This window comes from Acipenser ruthenus, chromosome 14 (genome assembly GCF_902713425.1).
Source record: "Acipenser ruthenus chromosome 14, fAciRut3.2 maternal haplotype, whole genome shotgun sequence".
Taxonomy (NCBI): Eukaryota; Metazoa; Chordata; class Actinopteri; order Acipenseriformes; family Acipenseridae; genus Acipenser; species Acipenser ruthenus.
In genome coordinates this window covers 31,840,164-31,866,513 of record NC_081202.1, presented here as the reverse complement: position 1 = coordinate 31,866,513, position 26,350 = coordinate 31,840,164, and the positions used below count along the sequence as shown (strand labels likewise).

Below are 26,350 nucleotides of genomic sequence, written 5' to 3'. Positions count from 1 at the left end.
AAGGAGAGAACAAGCATTCATAATCCCTCCTTCCAATCTCTGCCTTTTAATACAAATCCGAAAACATAAGGGATTGGATCAGAAAGCCTTGGTTGGTTTAAATGGAGTCCGGGGGACCAGCTGGACTTTGACGAAGAGCTCCAATACATGGAATGAACTTGAGAAGCATCTCTTGTTTGTATAAATGAGAGCGCACAGGGCAGCACGTCCACTATAACAGCTCCTGTGATTTAAAACAGCTTTCCACAACCCTGATATTTATTATATTGCTGTCTGCCTCTAATATACAACCACTGTCTACAGAACTATGTGTAATTTAGGCAGCCCCTCCAGGGGCTGGTTCTTGGAGATTTAGCATGGACGTCTTGCAGATAAAAGTTGAAAAGGATGCTGAGAAACGTTCTCATTAACTATTAACCATCATTGCTGCTGAAGAGCACTCCCTCCTTCACATCAATAGGAATTCAATAGAGTGCTAGGCTCGGAACTCACAGCTGCTGTCAAACGCTGGTCAAACAAGGTCAATGATTGCCTTTGGCAGGGCAACACAACATCCAAACATATTACGCATTCCTTGGCTTCTCTGCTAACTGCTTAACTGTTTATTCCAGTGAAATAAACTGTATTTTTACGGTAATCCGTCTGTTAACAAATTCACAGGCACATGTGCAATTTTATCCTTATCCTTAATCTGTCATAATTACAGTATCTAATTAAAATGATTGTGTAAAAATGTTTTTACACACGGTACCTCCGGCGTTGTCAAGTTATTGCTTTGCGTTTTACTGTGTTTTAAAACATTGTGAAGTGTACCTACTGTACAAACCAAGACAGATAATTTAGCCACTGTGTCACTCATTTACAGCATTCCGATTCACAATAAAATGACATTCCTCAGCCCCAGTTTACAACATTCTTCCTCAGTATGCTCTGCTTCATCTACAAAAGACACTGGGAAAGGTTCTCAAAGCTGTTCACTCCAAATCAGGAAAAATCCCTTCCTGGAACATTTTGGACAATCATTAATCTGACCTAAATTATTAATTACATTTCAAATCAATACAAGAAAAAGAAAACAACAACATTGGTTCATTTAAAATTCATTTCATTTGCAACTTGAATTAAGAACCCATCAATGAATGGAGTGTACATACAATCATATGCTGATCATGACAAACTTCAGTTTTTAACATCACTTAAACAGTGATCTCACATGTAAGTTTTATTTTGCAAGTTGTACAATAACAATTTGTCAATTTGCGGGTCTCACCTGTGAAATGCAGGTTGATTCATGCAGTCAGGGAAGTACAGGTTTGCACAGGGAGTGTCGCACTGGCTCAGTCGCTCTCGTGGGTTAGGGAGGCCAAAGTGGCAGGCACTGTTTCCCCTTATCGCACTACAGCAGTCCCTACTGTCAAGTGAGCTCAGGTGGACACCTGCAGGACTGGCCTTTGCTTCCAGGGGCTGGTATGATAAAATAAAAACAGATTGCGCACAGTTTACAGTGTGAGTGCTAAAATGAAGCCAGATTAAATCAACATTTTTTCTATTTATTTTTAGTGCTTTTTTTTTGGAAATCATAATAAATAAAATAAATGTTATTTGTCAGGGGGTACAGGGATTTTCTCCAAATGTTTCAGCATGTGCTTATAAGGGAACAACCTTCATCAAGTATGGAACAGCTGGTTTAAAAGTGGCAAGACACCTGGTTGAAGTGCTTCCAGTCCATGACACACATTACAAAGACGTAAGGCAGAGTGTGGGGAATTTTGTTAAAAATGTTGGAATTTTAGGATTGAGGCATAATTAAAAAAAAAACAAAAAAACATATGAACAATTTTATTTAATATCATGTAATTAAAGAAACTACAAAATGATAATGCAAAGGTCAAAGGTGCTTTGAACTGTTGATGGATGGACAACGACACCTGTGCCTTCTGCCAGTTCTGTTGTCAATTCAACGCTTTCTATTCCTTAAGGATATTATCTTCAAGTATTGCTCATCCTTGTTAGACAGCTTTTTGGGTATTCTAGTCCTGGGTTTGTCAATTACAGATGATGTCTCTCTGTACTTGTTGATTATGCTTCGGATACCACACCTTGAAAATCAAGTGATGCAAGCTATTTCACTCAATGTTTTTCCTTCTTTATGCAAGTCATGGTTGTTACAATAGTAGAAAACACTAGTGGAGGCTTTGAGTAAATTGTTGATGAGATATATATTTATATATATATATATATATATATATATATATATATATATATATATATATATATATAATAGTATGTATATGTGTATGTGTATTATAATAATGTATTATAATAAATAATAGTGTAGTGTGTATAATATTTGGCATGTGTAGTAATTGTTTGGAATTATTTTTATTGTTTATCAGGGAGTCTGGTCTATCCATGTCTGACATCCATGTAAATCGGGTTGTACACTGCAACATGCTGCCCCTAGTGCATGCAAGAAATACCACACACTATATATTAATTCCTATTAGCTTTAGAATAGCAATGTGTGTTTCATTTCAGAAACAATTGCAGCAATTACGATTCGTAGTAAATAGCTTTGAGAATCTAGCTTGTTTCATGCTATCCATGTATAGGGTTATACAGTGCATACAATGCTATCATCAAGCAGACCTGCTTGCTTTCCTTTTCCTCTGCATTTTAAATGCTTCTCAGCCACTGAAAAGGTGAACATCCTTCTGCTATGAATTCACAACCAGTAAATCACTAGTGCTGCCATTGGCAATTTCTTAAATTGGTAGCTTTCATTTTTAAATCAGGAAATTGAAAATAAAATATTTTAACTGATGTGACTCCAATGCGAATCCAGGAGCCAAAGGTTTGCATCCTATCAAACTGTGAACGTTCCTACCGTACTTGCAATAATAGCGCAGCATTAATTACATAATCAATGTTTTAATGCAAACTGGCAATGTGGAGACTTCCAACCGGTCCTAATTTGATGCATCAATTCATCAATATGTTATCGAAGCTCGGGAAAATTTAAGGTCAGATGATCAATAATTGATGCATCAATGAATTGTTGCAACTCTGAATCACCATGACCTGCATGCACAGTATGTTCATCAGGGGTGTCCAATCCCGGTCCTGGAGGGCCATTCCTCTCCAGGTTTAACAGATCAAATGAGATAATAAACTACTTCAGGGTCTGGAATGATGGAAATGTAATTGGTTCAATTAAACAATTGAGAACAGGGTTGGAACAAAGACCAGGAGTGGAACTTTGGACACCCCTGATGTTCATGGAAGGGATATGAGGCCAAGAGCCTCCATACTCAGGATTCTGATCTTCTCCACAGTTGAAGAATGTCCCTAGAAAGTTCCGTCACTAAACTGCCTTCCCAGTAGGGTCCAATAAAACAGGTGAATGAGGAAGCGCCCGTGCTGTTAACTGTATCAGCATGAAGCACACAGGAACTCAGTCATCTAGCACAATCCCTGCTTCTGCCACAGCAATTTCCAAGCTGTGTCGTGAGTGGCGACCTCCCTTTATAACATGAAAATACTGCCTGGCAGGAAGACTCACACGGCAGGGATTATTTATTCTTTAATATTACAAAGAAACAGAAATCAAATCAGCGATATGATGCTGTTTCGTGTTGATAGAGGAGCTCATTTGCAAGGGTGTATCGCTTGTTTCCTTCCCCATGCTGGGCAGTGTGACTGTGGGAATAAAACAATGGAGAAGTCACCTCCTGCAAAACAAACAGGGCTCCTGGTATCGCCTGCCAAAGCCATCAAGGCTACAGTGTACAGGAGCAGCACTATTACACTTTAGAACAGGGCTGACCAGAGCAGGACTCTTGAGTAATATAAAGCCTTCCCCACAATAAAAGCACAGCAAAGCGTAATAAAGCACAGTGAAAGCATTGTAAAGCTCAGAGAGATATGGTGAAAGCATATTTAAAAGAAAGTTGGCTAACCAGGATAATCTATTTTAAATTCATAGTATAACCGTGGGAAAAGCATGGTACAACTGCAAAGATACAGTGCAAAAATATTGTGGTACATTTTTATAAGGGACTGAGCTACACAATATGGCTCTTTTAAAGAATCCCATTTAAGATTTGTAATGGGTCTGAAAAGGACAATTTGTAGTCTTAGGTAAAGACAAGTACTGTCGTAATGCAGCAAAATGAATGTTTTTATACTTGATACATGTTCAATTAGCAGACAGCTATTCAATGTCTTTTCAATTTAGACAACTATTTTTGTGTGCAACGGTGCAACTGTATTTTCTACAAGTGCGTCTTTGAAAACATGTTACAGTTAATCAGCTAGGATCTCTTTAACAATGGACTTGAAGTTAATGAGAGCACACTGAGAGGGACTGTGAAAACGTGTGAAGCCTTGACTGGTTTGAATGTGAGGTTGGACTCTATAGGAATACTGGATGCATGACACCCCCAGGGCCAGGGATATAAGCACAGGAGAGGTTTTAGAATCCTTGCATTATTGAATAGCTGATGGATAAAAGCCAACGTGAGCAAATGAGGATGAGGCAGCAATTCCAGTTCATCTATGGGAGGGAGTGACTGTGAACTTACATTTCTGTTTCCGATAGCCTGTTTCTGAGGTTACCATATCATTTTTACTGACATACTGAAAAGAGAACAATTAAAAGCTGACGGTTTAGGGTGTGAGAGAGGAAGCAATCCATCTCTATGCCTCAATCCTGCCCTGGACTGGAGGTTACACCCTTTCTCTTGGGGTGAGAGAGCAGTTCAGTCTCAATGCCTCAAGCCTGCCCTGGACTGGAAGGAGCACCCTTTCTCTTAGCGGGTGAGGGAGCAGTTCAGTCTCCAAGGGCATTAACCCACTGGGCCTCTTAGCCGTCCTCTCACACATTTTGTAATGGAAAAGGAATCTGAATTTTTAAAAAGATGAAAGCTGGACAGTAATCTTCAGCAACAGGCTGTCGGTGTATTATCACACCAGCACAAAAAGAAAAACACAGCCATACCATAATAGGAAAGGGGGTTATTTATAAAACCTCACGTCTGCAAATGAATGTTTTTCAAAGCCTCATTTGGAGATGTTCTGTTAAACAAGATATTAAATAACTGACATAACTGTTAACACGTGTGGATTTTATATATTTTTAAAGTGCAATAATTAGAGTTGGCACTTAAAGGGCAAAGGGTTCAAATGCCTTGGGATGCAACCCAATCTCGTTAGTCTTTCGTGTAGAATAAAAACAGCCGGCAATCGTCAATCACGATCGGTTTATTTTCTGCTTGTTTTGGAGAGCAGCTTGGCTCGGACCTTGCATCATTTCCTGTCTCGGCTGTCACAGCTTTGTGGATTTGTATAAGTTTAAAGTTGTGGATTTGTATAAGTTTAAAGTCGCCCTGTGGACTTGCTGGAGCTCACGCAATAGTGTATAACCTGAAGCACGCCAGAAGAAAAAGTTCCCCATAGTAAAAGCACAGCAAAGTATAATAAAGCACAGTGAAAGCATGGTAAAGCATAGGTAAGCATTGCAAAGAATAGCGAGGCATGGTAAAGCATATTAATAAACATGGCAAATCAGGGTAAACTATGGGAAATGCATAGTATAAGCATGGGAAAAGCATGGGAAAACTAGAAAAATACCATGGTAAACTTTCTAAGGGTTACACAGGTTTAGAACATGAGTTGGACTCACCTAGCATTCAGATTCTAAGCCATGTTGCTGTCTCAGTGCAACCACACAGATCCAGCTGTCTTTGCAATCTTCATAATCATACGTAGTTATATGCAACACATTTTAATAAAAATGAATTTGCAATTGAACAGGTATGCAATTGTTTTTCTGTTAACTGATGAACTAGCCTCACCTCAATGAAGGTTCATAGCTATGATTGCTTAGACCACACAAACCGTACAGTTGACATACTTCCATTTAATTCATGTTTATTTTTCCACACTCTTCAATACAACACAATTGCATGCCTGTTCAATTGCAAATTCATTTTTATTAGAAATTGTAATTCACAATTGCATGCCTGTTCAATTGCAAATTCATTTTTATTAGAAATTGTAATTCACAATTGCATGCCTGTTCATGATCACATTCTTTTTTTAATGTTTTATGCTAACAAATGCATGGCTAGTATGATAATCACTAAAATGTAGGGGATACTGAATTGTATATGTGTATATGTGTTACCAGTATATATATACAGTGTCTAGATAGCTATCTCATTATCATGTTACCAAAATAGTGTGAGATTGGCTTTCTGAGATACAGAGCACTCTGATCCTGTTTCCTGTCTATCCTGTTTTACTTTTGTAAATACGTGCATCACCATTCAAAACATGTTTATGTGTTTCTGTGGTTAAAACAAAGGTAGTGTGTGGATTTCATACCTGCGAGAGCCTCACTGCCTAATTTCCTTGAGGATACAAAATAACACAGGCTTAGAAAATGCTATCCAATTCCATTTCCCCTATGTGTTTTTACAATGAATAAGCTTCACTTCCTTCAAAGCACAATGATGTGTTTCTAGAGTTAAAACAAAGGTACTGTGTGAAGTTAATGCTGCTGAGAACATCACTGCCTCACTGTCTTCTTGTATGAAAGAACACTGGACCACAGATATTTTGCATACAAGACGGTACCTGTGTATGTATTTATTCAAAAGAAACAAACAAAAATAAACAAAAGCCTAACTCCTTCCAGGAGTGCTAAACTAAACTTTGTAAGTCATTTACTATAAACTGGACTGCTAAGCTACAGAATGACATCGCAAAAGTCTACCGGAAGCCATGATAGTAGGATAGTAGTATTTCATGTTAGATTTCGAGATGTCACATTTTTCAATTTTGGCTAGTTTTTTGTTAAGTATATGGAAAACTACAAAGCGGTATGTCATTCAATATGTTAACGTAACATTATTCAGTAGGTTTCATTCGACTTTATGAAATTAGTTCATTCTATAGGGTGATGCAAACCAACTGAAAAAAGAAGAGTGAGGCTGTCCCAATACTTGTGGAGGGACTGAGCGGATGGAAGCGGCCTGCATGTTAGCACTTGATAAAAGCGTAGGCTGAAAGTCAGCTCCTGGCAGGCAGGCAGTGTCCTTGCAGTTTATACGATCTGTGAGTGAAACACCCTGGAGATTATCACTTACTCCTCCCCTTTCTGTTTGTGGTGACAAGCTGGGCTCCCAATCCAAGACTACAGATCCTAAATTGCTAGCAGTACATCCCCGTTTCATTCCCCTCTTGCATGTGAAGTGGGTTTCCTCCCCACAAAACAGTTTCTTCCATTTCTTTTTTTTTTGCTCTCTTTGTTGTGCAGTAACCCGGCCACGCTGAAGCAATCAGCCAGGGCAATTCCAACTGCGTTTGTGCCTCTCACTCAAGGGAGAATACTTACAGCAAACTAAAGAGGTTTGGATTTAACCTGGATCAATAAAATAAAAAGAAAACAACAACATTGGTTCATTTAAAATGATATAATTTGCAACTTAAATTAAGAAACCATCAACGAGTGGAGTGCACATACAATCATATGCTGATTATGATATTTTTTTGCAAACAGTGGTCTTATATAGAAGGTTTTTTTTTGTTTTTTTTGCAGGTTGTACCATGACTTTCGCGGGTCTGCGGGTTTTCATGTCAGTACGGGTCACTTGGGTTGTTTGGGTTGCAATTCCCATGATTGTTGCAGAATAGTTGCACAGAACTCTCTCTAGAGGGTCTAATTGATCACATGACACATCCCATGACCACGTAGGATGGACATAGGATGACACATTTTCTAATTTTGATTACATTCTCTGATTTACATTTTTTTGCGTCGGTGTAGATTACTAAAATATTAACAAATCGAGGAAACAGTTTCAACGATTTCAGCCAAAATATAATGTATTACAGGGATTGAAATAAAACACCTATTGCACAGCAGTTTCACCATTCCAGGTTTTACTGCGAGTTTGATTAGCTGCAGTGTGGATAGGTAACAAGCTCAGGTGTGTCTTATTAAACATATAAAACAAGGAATGGCTCGAACTGCTATGCAATGAGAGTCTTATTTCCACTCCTGTTTTATATAAAACCAAGGCTAACTGTAATAACACAGTCTGAATATTGGTGTCCATGTATGTTTATTTCCAAAACAAACAAACAAACAAACAAAATCTATGGAAGTATGCACTGGCCTGGCACACACACACAGCACACACCAGTCCAGACAGAAGCAATTAAACACACCCAAGACTCCGCTTTCGCAGTAAACAACTTACCCCGTATTAATTAGCAATTTAACCATTACAAACAGCCCCTTTTCTATAAACTCTACCACAGAATGAAGATTTAAACATTAAAGTTAATTTACACCCTGGGGGGCTGCCTGCTTCCAAACCAAACCACATATTCACTCGGCAAGGAGCCACATGCTGTTTCCCAATGGCACCAGCGAAACTAGAAAGGCGTTGATCTCCATCTGCACATCTTTCTTAAGGTGCAGGGCCCCAAACTCATTTGCAAACAAAACGGTACCGAATCTTATACACCTAGGGGTATGTAGCCCAAAGTCACAGGGCACCGTAGTTTAAGGAAGAGACTTAAATGAGGTAGTAAAGAATGGTGTTCATCTGGCGTTCTGGACCCGCTAGCACTTTGCCATCATTAATCCATTATAATTACATTGAAATGCATTGAAATGAAGAAAAGAGCATGGAACTGGGTGGAATCTGTATACTAATGTGATGTAAGGATTTTGCCTTGCACTTTGGCAATTGCTGACCCTCAAAAACTCTACACCTCTTCTTACAAGGTGCAAACCATTAAGACTAAGAGCTGTATAAAAGCACACACCTGCAGAGACCTGTCATTGGCTTCAGAATGGCTGCTGTGGTACACTTCCTGATGTGGCGACACTTGGCTCTTGTTGAGGAGAGGCAGGAACACATTCAGAGAAGAAGGGCAAGACGAAGAAGACCCTGCATATTCAATCCCACGGTCACTTTGTTTGGGATGGCAGAGGATGCAGTGCTAAAGCGTGATCGTCTCACTCTGCAGATTATCCTAGACTTAATAGCTGAATTGAGGGATGAGCTAGACCCCAGCGTTAATCTAGGACAGGGCTTCTCAAACTCGTCCTGGGGACCCCCTGTGGCTGCTGGTTTTCATTGCAACGGCGCTCTCAATTACTTAACTAGACCCTTAATTGAACTGATAATTTGCTTAATTAGACATGTTTACTTGTTTTCAGCTCTTAAACAGTTGCAGTTCAAGTTACTTAATAAAATGTTACGGCTAACTTGAAATCTGCAACTGAAAACAAGTAAAAAGGTCTAATTAAGCAAATTATCAGTTCAATTAAGGGTCTAGTTAAGTGATTGAGAGCTCGTTTGGAATGAAAACCAGCAAACACAGGGGGTCCCCAGGACCGAGTTTGAGAAGCCCTGATCTAGGGACTGCTATCCCTGCACATGTGAAAGTGCTGTGTTCTCTGCATTACTTAGCCTCTGGTTCCTTTCACAGTTGGAATGTCTGAAGGGATAGCCCAATCCACCTTTTCCAGAGTGCTAGGCAAATTTCTGGATGTCATGCTGAAAAGGGCAGGCCAATACATATCATTTCCTAAGGATACTAGCATAACTGACGTTGGCTGAGGCTTTTCCAAACAAGTCTGTTTCATGCTGAGTGACCTCAGCCGCAAGGAGTCTCAGCGTCTTCTCAGAAAACTTTTCTTTTCTTTTCCATACGCCAAGAGGACTTTGCTGCCCTTCATCTGACATTTTTTTTTTGGTTTGTATTTTTGTGCTCCACAAATGTCATACAGCGACTACTGCTCGCTGTACTCCTAACTCTGCAAGTGTTACCGCTAAATAGACCGATGTGCTCGTTAAGACCCTCATTATCATAATTGTGGATCATTATTTGTGTGTGCCGAGTAATTTACTTTGTTCTTAAGCTTACATAGGGCGCAGTGCAAAATAATTGCATGGCTGCAATGCAATTTGAATTTTGCATCCACAATTATTTGCACTATGCCTGTACTTACATCTAACCCCTAATGGTCTGATCTTTTTTCCTGATAGTTTTTTGCTGTTTGGGGTGCTACAAAAACTAGTCACAAAAACTGCCCCGCTGCTCGCTGCACACTGCCCCCTGGTGCCGGGGTGTTGCAGCACTGCGTTGTTGGAGCTCTGCTCTGTTTGCCATACAGCCAGCTGGGTGAGACTGGCAGCAGAGGATGTGATTCTCTCCCTCCCTTCCTTCAGCTGGCTTCCTGAGAGAGGGAGAGAGGCCCCGTCCCTCAGCACTGACCTGGAGCAGGGCCATCGATCTGATCTGAACAAGACTGAGCCCCCAAGAGGAGTGCAAGCAGTAGCTCCAAGAATCCAGAGCGTTTCCTAAGGGCAGGCTTTAAGCTGAGAGAAAGTGTTTGAGCTCCTGTATGAAACACAAGCAGTGATACAGGCAGCATGTAGAGTACAGGAGCACTGGAGATTCACAGGACAGTGCTGCACAAGGCATTCAGGGAAATGTGACAGATAACAAAGTATTAACCCATTAAGGTACAAGGCACATGTGTGTCTCACAAATAACAATGATGTTCTAATTTTTGCAATGAGCTGCACGAAATAGGGTTTAAAATTTACTGGCAGGTTTGATCTGGACGTCCAAATTGTCAGTTTCCTCCTCATGATACTTGAGTTGCTCTCAAATTTATTTTAAGAAGAAACCATTTGAACAAGCTCTCAATTCCTTGTGTAGAGAGAAGACCTGAGAGCTCAATAGAGGCAGGTGATATTTTGTCGATTCAAACAGGATTTTACTGGAGTTTTCTGGAGTTGTTACACAGTCGATGCTGTTTTTTAACTGTGATATACAAGCACCAGTTTTGAAAACCTCAAGTTCCCTCGTCTTTAATGATCATTACATTTCCACTTCCACCTGAAGAAGAGACTTTTGAGGTCTAGTGTTAGCAGAGCCCAGTTAGTAAACAGTATGGACTCTTCAAATCTACTATCACTATTACCTTGATGAACAGGACAAAACATCTCTTTCAACAATCTAGGAATTCCAAATCCAAAGAGGTTATGATGAGGTTGTATAATGTACTGGTGAGACCGCACTTGGACTACTGTGTCAGATTCTGGTCACCACGGCACCAGAGAGACATTATGGCCTTGGGGAGAGTCCAAAGAAAATCAGGGCTTAAAGGACTGAGGACCCAGTTGGACATTAAGAGAAGACAGACTTAGAACAGAGGGAAGGAGGGCTCCCAAGTGGCGCATCCACTAAAGGCGCTCCACGTGGAGTGCAGGATGTGCTCTATAGTCTTGACATTGCGAGTTCGAGTCCAGGCTATTTCACAGCCGACCGTGGATGGGAGCTCCCAGGGGGAGGCGCACAATTGGCCGAACGTCGCCCGGGGGGGGAGGGATGGTTAGGTCGGCCAGGGTGTCCTCGGCTCACCGCGCACCAGCAACCTCTGTAGTCTGGCCGGGCGCCTGCGGGCTTGCCTGTAAGCTGCCTGAGAGCTGCATTGTCCTCCGACACTGTAGCTCTTGGCTGGCTGCATGGTGAGTCTGCAGTGTGAAAAAAAGCAGTCGGCTGATGGCACACGCTTCGGAGGACAGTGTGTGTTCGTCTTTGCCCTCCTGAGTCAGCGCAGGAGTGGTAGCGGTGAGCTGAGCTTAAAAAATAATTGGCCATTCTAAATTGGGAGAAAATAATAAAAAATAATTGGCAACAACTAAATTTATTATAAAAAAAACCAAAAAAAACCAAAAAAAAAACAGAGCGAAGGACACACTTTTTCACACAGTGGCAAGGGTATGGAATGGGCTACCTAGGGTTCCCTATCCATGTTGTTGATGCAGAATCACTGGGATCCTTTAAGACCTAACTTAAAAGTTCTGAGATCAATCAGCTGCTAGGAAATGAATGAGCTTAGATGGACCGAATGGCCTCCTCTCTTTGAGGAAGTTTGTTATGTTCTCACGTTCTCATGTTTTTATGAATTTTGTTTCTTGCTGTGAACATGGTTTTGGATTGCAATGCTGCTAGGCTGTAGGGGGCTTTTTACACCCTTGTCCTGTTTATTTGTACTGAGCCATAGGGAACTATTTCCCAGTCAACAGGAAGCTCCTGTCTAAACAGAGAAACATGCTAGGCAAGCCAGCAGCACACACCTCCTCCCTGACATTAAAAATATTATTTAAAATACCTATTCACCAGTACGAAATTGCGCAATCGATGCCATTATAATGCCGTCATAACCCTTTCACACAGCCAAATGGATCATGACAGTCAACAGATCGTTCTCATGGCTACAGATACTTCACATCAACAAAATTTTTTTTTTTTCACCCTGCAACGCAAATGCATTATATTACATACCGTGTATCATTTAAAACAATGATGAAACACCCTTATTTAATTTACAACTATGTATTAATTTTCATTACAATTGTTAAACCATCTCAATTACTGTACATCATGAATAGCAGACGATGATAAAACATGGAATATTCTAGCTGTACATTCCTTGAACAAAACTGTTTGCTTTCCTCTCCCTGTAAGGAAGATGTAGTCACTACAGTACTGTACACACAACTTGTTTCAGAAAATAGATACATTCTGCCTGGAGACACACTCTTTTTAAGATTAGCAAATGACAAAAATGCTGAATTAGCAAGAACCACTGAGCTCAATGGAATGCGGGTAGTACTAGCAAAACATTTTAGTTCCATTGAGATTATAGTAGTATGATCTTCTGCTTTATCTCTCTCTCTCTCTCTCTCTCTCTCTCTCTCTCTCTCTCTCTCTCTCTCTCTCTCTCTCTCTCTCTCTCTCATATTGTGCAGTTGTGTTTTAACTACTAACATCCTATTAAACAATTCTTGAAAAATGAAACAAATTATACAAAACAGAAGCAGTCATCACTAATGGAGCATCTCAGAGGTCAATGAGATCTTAATGACCTGCCTGCATATTCCCTGGAACATCTTACTGCAGAGGCCTACAGTTGCCCTTACGAATTTGCGCATGCACTGGGCATTTCCCTTTCGTACATGTGCAATTTTTGATATTTGCGCATGCACAAAGCTCAGTACATAGGCCCCCATATTGTCATTAACTCAATTATTTTCTGTAATGAAAAAAAAACACCAATTACAAGTTTAAAACAAATACGAAACAGTTTAAGACTACTTGCAAGTACTTAGATGAAGTAGCTACGTTGTTTCTCCCTTGCTTTTACCATGGTTATACTATGCATTTATCAAAGTTTACTTTGGTTTGCCATGTTTATTAATATGCGTTGACTTTGTTATTCTTTACCATGCTTTCACTGTGCTGTATTACACTTTGCAATGCTTTTACAATGGAACATTTATATAGGGGATAGTTTTTTTTTTTTTTAATATGCTTTATCAAACCTCTCTGTTTTGCAAAACCACTTGTGTCTCTTTAAAAACAACTCTGCTTCTGCGGGATCGCTTTCATTCTTTTGTCAATAAGCTGTTGGAAATGCTGTCCCCTTCCCACAGGAATCCATTTGTGAACCTGCACTCCACACGTGGGAACAACACTGTACTGCTCTGCACAGCTGGATCTTCAAACATTCACTACAGAAGGAAAGTCTTACTGTATATTGGTGTTTAACATGAACAGGGCAGCCAGATGTTTAAGTGGTCTTTCATGTTATGCTGGTGAGATTTCTTTCATGTATCCACATTCCTTCTGCAGCACCAACACGTCTTCTCTCTAATAGTGTGCATGTTTGGCGCCTCCTACTGGTTATATTCAAAATGCCAAGCTCTGTTGGAAATCGAGAGAATTAGCCTTAAGTTTGGATGGCTGTGAATTCAAAATCAATGAAATAAACCGATCAGTTAAGGATTTGTCAAAACTCCAGTACATCTTTTCCGGTGTATAGATGTATCCCTTATAAAAGGTTATCACTGTATCCTAGCAGTTTTACCATGCTTTTCACATGGTTATACTAGGCATTTACCAGTCTACCCTGGTTTGCTATGCTTTTTAATATGCTTCACCATACCTCTATTGCACTTTGATGTGTTTTCACTATGGGGAACTTTTTTAAGGGATCCCCTGCATAGAACATACAGCATAGGTGTACAGCTAAATAAACAAAAACACATTTTTATGTTTAATAGAAGTTCATTTTTGGGACTAAGTTAGTAAGTTGTTTGTAGGATGTATCTTATTGATATAAGAGAGGTCATTTTGCAATGTTTTAGCAGCCCAAACTTCCTGCACACCACATACTTAACTTAAAACACCAGTAACCCCAATAAACAAAACACACAAACATTGAAAGGCATAAACAGGTCTTGCTTTAATAAAATGGACATTACAATACACAATACAATACTTAGACAGCAAGGACATTTTTTTTTTTTTAATCAACACACCAAAGTGCACATATATATATATATATATATATATATATATATATATATATATATATATATATATATATATATATATATATATATATATATATAATGTATTAAACCTTGTCTAGTATTGCTACAGAGTCCAATGTATCTACATGCCTATTACAATTCTATAATGCTTACTTTATAACCAGAGGCACACAAATACACACTTATTAAAAAAGACTTAGCATTAAAAAAAAAACACCACAAAATATTTGAGTTTTTGCCCCAAGGTTTTGTAAAAGGTTGGTGCATGCTGTATAAATTACACAACGATGCAGATGATGTGGTTTTAAATGAAAAGTAGTGTACCTTGTGAGCCCAGATGATACAAATAGAGCTATGAGAATAACACAAACCGGAAAAAAGGAAAAATCACCTTTTTTTTTTTTTTTTTTTGGCATTTGTTTACATTTTTGTTTTGCTTTCCTAAGCTTCAACCAAGCTTGCGTATTGTGTTCATAACCACCCCCTGCTGCAAGTTAATACAATGAGCTTTACCGAAACTTGTATGCATGTGGCTGAAACTACCTTTAGGGCATGGAAACAAACTGGAAAGCCAACAAGGTATGTTTTCTGAGAATTACTGGGATATGCAATGGAAGAATGTGGCAATCAGTCAACCAGGATTCAGTCCGGTGAAACAGATCTTGTTGACAGTTCAGTTTCTTTATATTCCCCAAAGCTAGTTTTAGCTGCAGGGACACGCCTGCGAAAGCTGTTTGCCTCTGGCACACTCTAACTCACGCTGCTGCATGCAGCAGTAGGAGGTAAAACTGTGCATGACACCTTCTAGTTGGGGTACAGCTTGTAATGCAAACAAATAATAAAAAAAATAAAAAAACAAAATGGGATGGTCTTTGTTCCCAAAGAGTTTTTGTATAATTTTTATAATTCAAGTAATTCTCGAGGAGCTGATCTCTTCAATTTGAGCTTATTATCAGAGGTACCAACTTTCTTGAAAGTATTAAAATTAGAAGGTAAGTGCACTCTTCATATTGTCTGGTGTAGGTGTGTTAAATTAAAAATGTCCCTACATAATCCCATAACAGTGCATATAATATTGTATTTCAATGACTCAGTGTCATGCAATTAAATAAACCATCTTTCTATCTTCAGAAATATAAGTAACATACAATAACACTTATATACATAACTTAGCTCTAAACAACTTAGCTTTTTAGTAGCTTTTAAATTAAAATTAAACAAAGAAGCACTGAGGAGTTGGCTTCTGGTTTTGTAACTTCTTAGTTTGTAAAAGTTTGTGCCTTCAATTAGGTTACAAGTTCTCATAGCAAAAGCAGGTATTATCAGCAATGATGACAAAAAACCCTGAACACTGGACACGAACATGAATTCCAGCAAGTAACGTAAGGCGAGTCTTATATCTTTGTATAGGGGCACGTTTCTGAATATTCAAACAAAGATCGCTAGAAATACAATTTAGAGGCAAAAAAAGTATTGGTCGTTATCTGTACCGAACCAAGAATGTTTTTGCATAGTCTTAGTTTTAGTTTTGATGCTCTCCCAACTTTTATTTAATGGAAAGCTTTGCAAAGTTAGAATTGCATTGAAATCGTAAGCACAGTCTCTCTCCCTCTCTCCCTCCACTTCCATCTGATCAGGGGTCTCCACAGACCACCTCACATAACTTGCTTCAAATATGTGAAAAAGTACCACATTCATCCTCGGGTTACTCGCAAACCAAAGGGATTTTTTAAGAGCTCTGTTATTTTCACATGTCATTTACGTGCCAGCATCTCTGCTGTGTATTTGATCAATTATTACAGTATCCTTGTCAAATAAAAATATATATATATATATATATATTAATTTAACAGCAGAAAGAAACCCTGTCTCTATGAAGCTGTGTTCTGGAAGCAGCAGGGTTCTATTTGGCTGGGACCAAGACCTTTCCTTGATCCTCCACTCTCTTAATCGCTGCCTGAATCGCCTCCTCATCTCCCAGCAGCTTGTGAGGCTTGGTGGGGCGCAGGTTCTCATCCAGTTCCAACGCAACAGGCACCCCGGTGGGCAGGGTAAGGCTGGAAATCTCCTCGTCTGAGATACCTAGACAAAATAAACAAGATACTCAGTAAAGTGCAGCATCCCGGCTTTACCCAATACGAATTAGCATCACTTCGTAAAGTCTCAGATTTCCTTACGCGACAAATGCACACATAATGGTAAATGTGTATTTGTTGTTGTTGTTGTTGTTTTTTAATTCTACATGTTTCACAGTCCAATGCTCTTCAACAGTCCTGCACTTCTGAGAAGTCACATGATGAGGGCAGAGACACTGAAAGCAGAGACTGCTTATTGAGCAGAGCCAAAGCTAGAGGACTCCAACACTCCTTCTCAATAACAACCACTGCTTTTTCTGTGACGCACATACGAACAAGGGTCAGCTGAGAGTCTATCAGTAAAAGGGGAAAGGGGGGGGGGGGTTCTGCCTCAATAACATGACTAGGTAGCCCATTCCATACCCTCACCTCTAACAAAATCCTTAAAACTGTCACTGTCACTGCTTCAAACTGAAGACAGAGACCAGGACCAGAGGTCACATTTGTAGGTGCAGCAGAGACAGAGGCACACAGCTGTGGTGTACAGAATGGGTTACCATTGGGGGCCTAGTCGAGGGTAAACACGGGTAAACTGAGCTTACCCACTTCTCATTTAAAGAATAAAGCGTTTACTCGCTCCGACTCTCCTGTGATAAGCAAATCCTGGCTACATCAAGGGTTAAAGCCAAGGCATATTCCCATGTATTATATAAAAACGACTTGGGTGGAGTTAGTGATGGGCAGAATATCTTCTGATTAACCTTTACTCCAGAATTCTGCACGTCCACCATGACTGACATGCGTGTAATCTAAAGGCATCTCTGCACACCCTCAGTGTCTGCTATGCCACTGCCCAGCCTGGAACACTAAACAGGACAGTTTACCCACTTCTGTTTTTTCCCACTACACCACTGGTTACCATTAACCCATGTTGTTATTGCTGCTGATTCACTGGGATACTCGATGCGGTTCTGGGATCAGTTCGCTGATAGAAATCAGAGGGGTACCGATCGGAAACGGTCCACTGTTATGTTTTTATGTTCTAATGTAAAGAATATTTGGTTACAGGTTCAAATGATGGAGCAGGTGGGTTGCACTAAAACAAAATGAGGAGAGAGTAGGGAAACGGCCACTGAAATACAGAAACTAGTCAAGTGAATTTATGTTTAAGGGCGGTTTATACTCCATCGCTCGACCGTCGTTATGAACAAGGTGATCGGCGACCAAACGCCCTGCTCGAAAACGACAGTCGCTGGCAGCGTCGCTGAGAGTTCAAATCAACTGAACTTTGACCTCATCGCTGACCTTGTTGCTAGTTTATAGAACGCTAAAAATGGATGACAGGCTGTTTGTTGAGAAGCTGCTCAGTATAATTACTGCCTAACCCTGCCTGTATGCAGTAAATAGAGCAGATTATAAAGATCAGCAGAACAAAGAGAATGCTCGGGAATCCATTGCTGAACAAATGCAATCCACTTGTGAGTATTTTACCCTCACGGCAAATGAAAGGCTTCAAGATTGTGTTTCTTCTTGACCGGCACATAATGTCATCGCACTGTCATATCTTAATATATAGAACATTAAACAACCATAGTGCGGAACTATAGGTCAATAACATGTAATTATAAATGAAATATAACGAATAAACAAACCTTGAAATCAAGCAATTTATCTATAAATCTGTCTAGTTCATCTAGCTTCCAACCTACCTACTACATACAGTGGTTATTTTTCTAGAATGCAGTCAATAAAAATAACAGAATGACAGCTTGATTGCAATACAGCTGTGTGTTTATAGTGCGCTGATGGCAGTGTGTTGATCGGGCTGTGTGTTTATAGTGCGCTGATGGCAGTGTGTTGATCGGGCTGTGTGTTTATAGTGCGCTGATGGCAGTGTGTTGATCGGGCTGTGTGTTTATAGTGCGCTGATGGCAGTGTGTTGATCGGGCTGTGTGTTTATAGTGCGCTGATGGCAGTGTGTTGATCGGGCTGTGTGTTTATAGTGCGCTGATGGCAGTGTGTTGATCGGGCTGTGTGTTTATAGTGCGCTGATGGCAGTGTGTCGATCGGGCTGTGTGTTTATAGTGTGCTGATGGCAGTGTGTTGATCGGGCTGTGTGTTTATAGTGCGCTGATGGCAGTGTGTTGATCAGGCTGTGTGTTTATAGTGCGCTGATGGCAGTGTGTTGATCGGGCTGTGTGTTTATAGTGCGCTGATGGCAGTGTGTTGATCGGGCTGTGTGTTTATAGTGCGCTGATGGCAGTGTGTTGATCGGGCTGTGTGTTTATAGTGCGCTGATGGCAGTGTGTTGATCGGGCTGTGTGTTTATAGTGCGCTGATGGCAGTGTGTTGATCGGGCTGTGTGTTTATAGTGCGCTGATGGCAGTGTGTTGATCAGGCTGTGTGTTTATAGTGCGCTGATGGCAGTGTGTTGATCGGGCTGTGTGTTTATAGTGCGCTGATGGCAGTGTGTTGATCGGGCTGTGTGTTTATAGTGCGCTGATGGCAGTGTGTTGATCGGGCTGTGTGTTTATAGTGCGCTGATGGCAGTGTGTTGATCGGGCTGTGTGTTTATAGTGCGCTGATGGCAGTGTGTCGATCGGGCTGTGTGTTTATAGTGTGCTGATGGCAGTGTGTTGATCAGGCTGTGTGTTTATAGTGCTCTGATGGATGATGGCAGTGTGTTGATCGGGCTGTGTGTTTATAGTGTGCTGATGGCAGTGTGTTGATCAGGCTGTGTGTTTATAGTGCTCTGATGGATGATGGCAGTGTGTTGATCGGGCTGTGTGTTTATAGTGCGCTGATGGCAGTGTGTTGATCAGGCTGTGTGTTTATAGTGCGCTGATGGCAGTGTGTTGATCGGGCTGTGTGTTTATAGTGCGCTGATGGCAGTGTGTTGATCGGGCTGTGTGTTTATAGTGCGCTGATGGCAGTGTGTTGATCGGGCTGTGTGTTTATAGTGCGCTGATGGCAGTGTGTTGATCGGGCTGTGTGTTTATAGTGCGCTGATGGCAGTGTGTTGATCGGGCTGTGTGTTTATAGTGCGCTGATGGCAGTGTGTTGATCGGGCTGTGTGTTTATAGTGCGCTGATGGCAGTGTGTTGATCGGGCTGTGTGTTTATAGTGCGCTGATGGCAGTGTGTTGATCGGGCTGTGTGTTTATAGTGCGCTGATGGCAGTGTGTTGATCGGGCTGTGTGTTTATAGTGCGCTGATGGCAGTGTGTTGATCGGGCTGTGTGTTTATAGTGCGCTGATGGCAGTGTGTTGATCGGGCTGTGTGTTTATAGTGCGCTGATGGCAGTGTGTTGATCGGGCTGTGTGTTTATAGTGCGCTGATGGATGATGGCAGTGTGTTGATCGGGCTGTGTGTTTATAGTGCGCTGATGGATGATGGCAGTGTGTTGATCGGGCTGTGTGTTTATAGTGCGCTGATGGCAGTGTGTTGATCGGGCTGTGTGTTTATAGTGCGCTGATGGCAGTGTGTTGATCGGGCTGTGTATTATAGTGCTCTGATGGATGATGGCAGTGTGTTGATCGGGCTGTGTGTTTATAGTGCGCTGATGGCAGTGTGTTGATCGGGCTGTGTGTTTATAGTGCGCTGATGGCAGTGTGTTGATCGGGCTGTGTGTTTATAGTGCGCTGATGGCAGTGTGTTGATCGGGCTGTGTGTTTATAGTGCTCTGATGGATGATGGCAGTGTGTTGATCGGGCTGTGTGTTTATAGTGCGCTGATGGCAGTGTGTTGATCGGGCTGTGTGTTTATAGTGCGCTGATGGCAGTGTGTCGATCGGGCTGTGTGTTTATAGTGCACTGATGGCAGTGTGTTGATCGGGCTGTGTGTTTATAGTGCGCTGATGGCAGTGTGTTGATCGGGCTGTGTGTTTATAGTGCGCTGATGGCAGTGTGTTGATCGGGCTGTGTGTTTATAGTGCGCTGATGGCAGTGTGTTGATCGGGCTGTGTGTTTATAGTGTGCTGATGGCAGTGTGTTGATCGGGCTGTGTGTTTATAGTGCGCTGATGGCAGTGTGTTGATCGGGCTGTGTGTTTATAGTGCGCTGATGGCAGTGTGTTGATCAGGCTGTGTGTTTATAGTGCGCTGATGGCAGTGTGTTGATCGGACTGTGTGTTTATAGTGCGCTGATGGCAGTGTGTTGATCGGGCTGTGTGTTTATAGTGCGCTGATGGCAGTGTGTTGATCGGGCTGTGTGTTCATAGTGTGCTGATGGCAGTGTGTTGATCGGACTGTGTGTTTATAGTGCGCTGATGGCAGTGTGTTGATCGGGCTGTGTGTTTATAGTGCGCTGATGGCAGTGTGTTGATCGGGCTGTGTGTTTATAGTGCGCTGATGGATGATGGCAGTGTGTTGATCGGGCTGTGTGTTTATAGTGCGCTGATGGCAGTGTGTTGATCGGGCTGTGTGTTTATAGTGCGCTGATGGACGATGGCAGTGTGTTGATCGGGCAATAAGTTTTTAGTTGAGCGACAGTTGAAAGATGGAGTGTAAACCAGCCTTTACACTGGTCAACAAATACAAATGCTAGGTAACCCTGAGCAACCACTGTACTATATACAGGACGGGACCTCTTACTGTAAATGTCAGGGCAGATTCTGTTACAAAGCGTCTGCTGTAACACAAACTGTCTGGCCTTTCTGTCTGGGTATGTGTGCCAAACCAAAAACAGGGCTGCTGCTCAGTCTAACCAATCCCTTAATACATTTAAATATGCTACTGTGAACAATCCAGGGTAGGGATTGTGAATTAAAACATGTTTGAGTGCTCCAGAACTGGAGTAATCAATTGCTAGTACAAAATCAGACAGAAGTAAAACTTAGTGATTAAAACATGTTAAGATAAAGAGAGGAAGATAAAGAGAGAAAGAATCGATGCTGTAAATCTTCCTCCCGACTAGACGGCTCGACTCGATGGTTGGCGGGAACAGGAAGTCGGCCATCTTGGAGGAAGAGCATAGCTGCACGTACTCGAAACGATTCCTATGCGATCAGCTGTGGGCCAGGTAGCGATTGTTTACACCGGGGCGCCGGGCTGATTGCAGGGAGGAGTTGGGCAGTACAAACTGGACGCAACTACGCGAGTACAGCCCCTTACGCTGAATGACTACACTAAGCAGCCAGAGCCTGCGTATGTTGTTTTTTGTTTATTGCAGTAGCAGATGAGTACGGAGGAGAGCGGAGCTGCAGCCACTGAGCCAGCCTTCCACCACTCACCGTTCCACTGCACAGCACAGCACAGCAAACTACCTGCCATCCACAGATATACGCACCAGAGCACAGTTTCCTGCACGGAGGAATTGTGGCTATTGGAGTGTTTTGTTTGTTTAATTTTTTTTTGTTTGGGACTGAAACTCACCGTGTTTTTGCTTCCCCTGTACCACTGCTGGTATAGGGGCGACCTGCTTGATTTTTTAAACGTATTATTTTTCTGTACATATAATAAACATGGACAGTTTTTGGGAGCTAAACCTTGTGTTTGGACTTGGAATTATTTCACCACTCTGCACACCCTGTCAGTGCTCCAGAACATGAGTAATCAATTGCCAGTACAACGACAGACAGGAGTAAATCTTATTGATTGTCCTATTGTAGTGGTGCTGGCATGAATAACAGGCTGTAATACATAAAACTAAAAAGCGACATTGCTGTAAAAAAAAAAAAAGCAAATTTGTGTTTTGTGGGACGATGAGGGGGCAAGTAGATTTTTCAGAAGGACAAGTAGATTTTTCTAGCATTTTGTCCCTTGGGCAAGAAGTTCCTTTCAAAAATTGCACACCCCTGCACCCCAACGCCATACTGAGCATAGAGAGCTATGTAAGGTCAGGTATGTCAGCTTACAGTATTGTGTCTGCAGGACAAATTCTTCTGAAAGCAGACTAAAGAAATCTGGAAAACAAATACCTAAATGCGTTCTTCTAATGATAGCTAAGAAACTGTTTAACAATACTGCCTTGCAAGGATACAGGGGCCGTCCAACAGCAAGAGTACTGCAGTCATTGGAAGAATAGGGAAACGGAAACAGAAGATGGTTCATCAACCACATGCTTAAATAGCTAAAGTGCTGTATAATGGATTTGTTTCCATGGCTTGCATTTGCTATGATAAATATTTCCAATACATCCACTGTTACCTCGGGTCACCTTGTTATAAACACAATCGCATGACGCTAACGAAGTGGCAAAGGCTAGAATATCAAACACCTCTTTAAGGAAAATGCGGTGCTTTTCAAATTAGATGTGGTGTAAACCATGAGAAATGTGGATTGCTATCCAAATCATCCTCCAAGGTTGGAGTTAGTCCTCAATACAGTGGTGGAAATAAGACTCCTACTGCATAGCAGTTTCACCCATTCCAGGTTTTAATACAAGTGTGCAGGTAACAAGCTCAGGTCTGTCTTATTAAACTCATAGCAAAACCAGGAATGGATCAAACGGTTATGCAATGGGAGTCTTATTTTCCATCCCTGCTTTAAGTATATAATACTCTTCAACAAACATGAAAAAGTAGAACCAGTGCGAATGACAAGAGAAAATAGACTTTAAAGGTCTGGTTAGAACGCCTTTAAAGGGATTGCTGGGTAGCTGTGCTGGAATGGAAAGCAATGACTTATTACATTCAGCAAGATCAAAAAGTTATGCTATAATAATCGCACAATCTCTAATTAAAAACCTGTTTAATTTCCCTCTTAAATTAAATCTATTTTCATACCGCACATTTCTTAAACTGGGGTAGCTTAATTGGCAATTTTCAACACAATTTCTTACTCCTTTAAAACATAAGAACCTGAGAATGAGAGAAGGACATTCGGCCAATCAGTGCTCAACAGGTTCCTAGTAGCTGGTTAATCTCAAAACTTTGTCAAGTAACCCATTCCATCCCCTCACCACTCTCTTAAACCACCACTCTCTGTTCTAAGTTTTTCACCACTGAATTTCCAACTATTTCCTCTGGTCCTGGTATCTGTGCTGCGCTTAGAATTTAGACTTCAACAGGACTGAAAATAAGACTTCTACTGTATAGCAATTTCACCTATTCCAGGTTTTAATTGGAACTTGATTAGACAGTGTATAGGTAACAAGCTCAGGTGTGTCTTATTAAACTCATAGCAAAACCAGGAATGTATCAGACTTATATGCAATGGGAGTCATTTCCATCCCTGCCCCCTCCCCCCAGATAATCTTCTTTGTTCTGGGCTAAAAAAAATGTAATTCCCTCAACCTAATGTCCTAGCTCATTCCTTTAAACCCTGGGATTAGTCTGGTTGCTCATCGTTGGACTCTCTCCAAGGCAGGATTGAATCAAGTATTCTCCTTTCACACAGGCGTATGCCAGCACTGTACCTTCCAGGTGTTTCAGCAGAGCCCGGGTGCTGTTCCCGTGTGCCGAGATGAGCACCCTCTTCCCTTTTTTGATCTCCGGAGCGATCACCTCCTCCCAGTACGGCAGGAGCCTGTCCAGCACCTCCTTCAGGCTCTCCGTCCGGGGCAGCTTGTCCTTGGGCAGGTCGCAGGTCTCGTACCGCCGGTCGTTGTAGATCTCCAAAAAGTAAGGGTGTGATTGGTCAATGGGCGGGGGCATGACTCCGTAGCTCCTCCTCCAGATCTTGACCTGCTCCTCGCCATGGTTCAGAGCCATCTCGGCCCTGTTGAGCCCGATGAGGGCGCCGTAGTGCCGCTCGTTCAACCTCCAGGACTTCTCCACTGGTACCCACTCCTGGCCCATGGCCCCCAGAACCAGCCAGGCTGTCTGGATGGAGCGGCTCAGGATGGAGGTGAAGACCAGGTCGAACTCATAGCCCAGCTCCTTCAGCAGCTTCCCACAGTCCTGGGCCTCCTTCACCCCAGCGCAGCTCAGCTTCTGATCCACCCAACTGCAGAAGCGGTTCTCCTTGTTCCATGCCCCCTCCCCATGCCTCAGCAGAACTAGCTTGCATTTCGCCATGCTGGCAGGCACCCTGTTGAAATATAAACAAGACGAAAGCAGTTAATTTGTCATTAACATGCGAATCCCCCACCACGGCTGTCTTAGCAAAGTTTGAGCTATCCGTAATAAAAAACAGTAGCCAATTACTGCATGTGTAAGGCTGGGGTGATGCATGGATACAGCAATACCTCAGATTGTTTGATTACTATTGACTGGTAACCCTGTGCATTGTTTTTAACTCTGCATCTGGGCTGATTTCAAGTTCTAGTGCTATTGAGCTTAGCTGTGTTGAAACTGAAGAGAATAATGAAAAAACTGCAGCTACTGCAGCACATGTAGACGATTTAAATAAAAACACAGATGGCTTTTGCTTTGTTGCATCTTGTATCTGATTAGCTCCTGTCTGCAAACTGACCACTGCCATTGGTATTTTGTGTGGGATTATGCATGATTTTAAAAGCATTTTAAAACATTTGGTACATTTCAGTAATGTACTGATGCTTAGCGCAGTTTACTACTGAATTATCCACATCTACAAATGTAGCGTTAAGTATGCTTATTTTGTCGATGCATTGGCTGTTTTGAAAATCGATGCATTGTTTTTAAGCCAGACAGTTTAAAACAAATAACAGTATTTGTTTTGCTTCCTGCACTATATTATTATTATTATTATTATTATTATTATTATTATTATTATTATTATTATTATTATTATTATTTATTTCTTAGCGGACGCCCTTATCCAGGGCGACTTACAATCGTAAGCAAAAACATTTCAAGCGTTACAATACAAGTAATACAATAAGAGCAAGCTAGCTAACGTGGAAGTTATAGAAGTATGGCTGTATTTTCACAAGGCAGCGCAGAAGGTGTGTTGAGAGGGCACGTAAGTCCAAGGTCAACCATAAAGAGCTTGAAAATACAATGTATAACCTCCAACTGCTGCACATAATAGCGCAATGATGGCCATCAGGTTTCAAGTACAGAGAAAGCCAAGCATGCTGTCAATACAGGCTGATATACAGGAAATGTTTCTTGAAGTGCGAATTCTCTTAGAAACAGTGCTTTGAAATATTAAAAAACATAAATAAAATAAAAAAAAACACCTCTAAAACTGCTGGGGAAAATTGTTTCATGATCTGCCAGATCTCACTAATCACTAATTTAAACCTGTTTTGTGCACCTCATTGCAAAAATAATTTGTATTTGTGAGACACATATGTCTGAAGTTCTACCTTAAGTGTCAGCACAAGTAAACTGGCCCTGAGCATTCTTAATATTTCTCATGATTATTACAATTATTAAAACGGTTACATTATTATTAATAATAATTATTACAGTTGTGGCCAATACAAAACGAAGAGACTGTAATTAATTAATATACCGGTATTCAGCGGGTCTGGTACTACTGTATTATCAGCAATATTATTGTTGTCGGGTTATTATTTGCCCACGTCAAAAAAAAAACAAAAAAAAAAAACACCTGCAATAATTTAAATGTCTTCGTTCACCTTAACCTTTTTTGTCGACTACCTTTCCGCACTGTGGTGACTGATTAGTCTTGCCTACAACTGTATTCTTATTGCAATAAATAACATGAGAAAATAAAAATGAGCCTTTAATTGGTCAGAATTCTAAGCTACAAAAAGGGTTTGTTTTTTAATTCCAACTGCCGCTATATTTCAACTCACCCTTCCCGTGTTTCCCTTATTCGGTGTGGTATTCGCTTTGCTCTCAGATTTGTAAACACTAGCAAACAGTGCCCCGCGCTGCAGAGTGATTGACACGGTGCCTGGCCAATATAGACAACGGTACTGCACAGTACAGAACGTGCCGCTTCAGTGACGAGGCAGAACTAGTACACTGTGTGTGTGTGTGCGTGTGTGTGTGTGTGTTGTCAGAA

The 26,350-nt window shown here is 41.3% G+C and overlaps 1 protein-coding gene across 1 annotated transcript; it reads right to left on the bottom strand.

The window, feature by feature from the left end:
* Positions 1 to 14,529: 14,529 nt before the first annotated feature.
* Positions 14,530 to 26,234, bottom strand: LOC117419669 (bisphosphoglycerate mutase-like). Its single transcript, XM_034032657.3, has 3 exons — positions 26,139 to 26,234; positions 23,865 to 24,478; positions 14,530 to 16,517 (listed from the first exon to the last, which is right to left on the bottom strand). The coding sequence occupies exons 2-3, from the start codon at positions 24,463 to 24,465 to the stop codon at positions 16,339 to 16,341; spliced, it is 780 nt and encodes a 259-aa protein (XP_033888548.1). The 5' UTR covers positions 24,466 to 24,478; positions 26,139 to 26,234; the 3' UTR covers positions 14,530 to 16,338.
* Between the last annotated feature and the right edge of the window lie 116 nt (positions 26,235 to 26,350).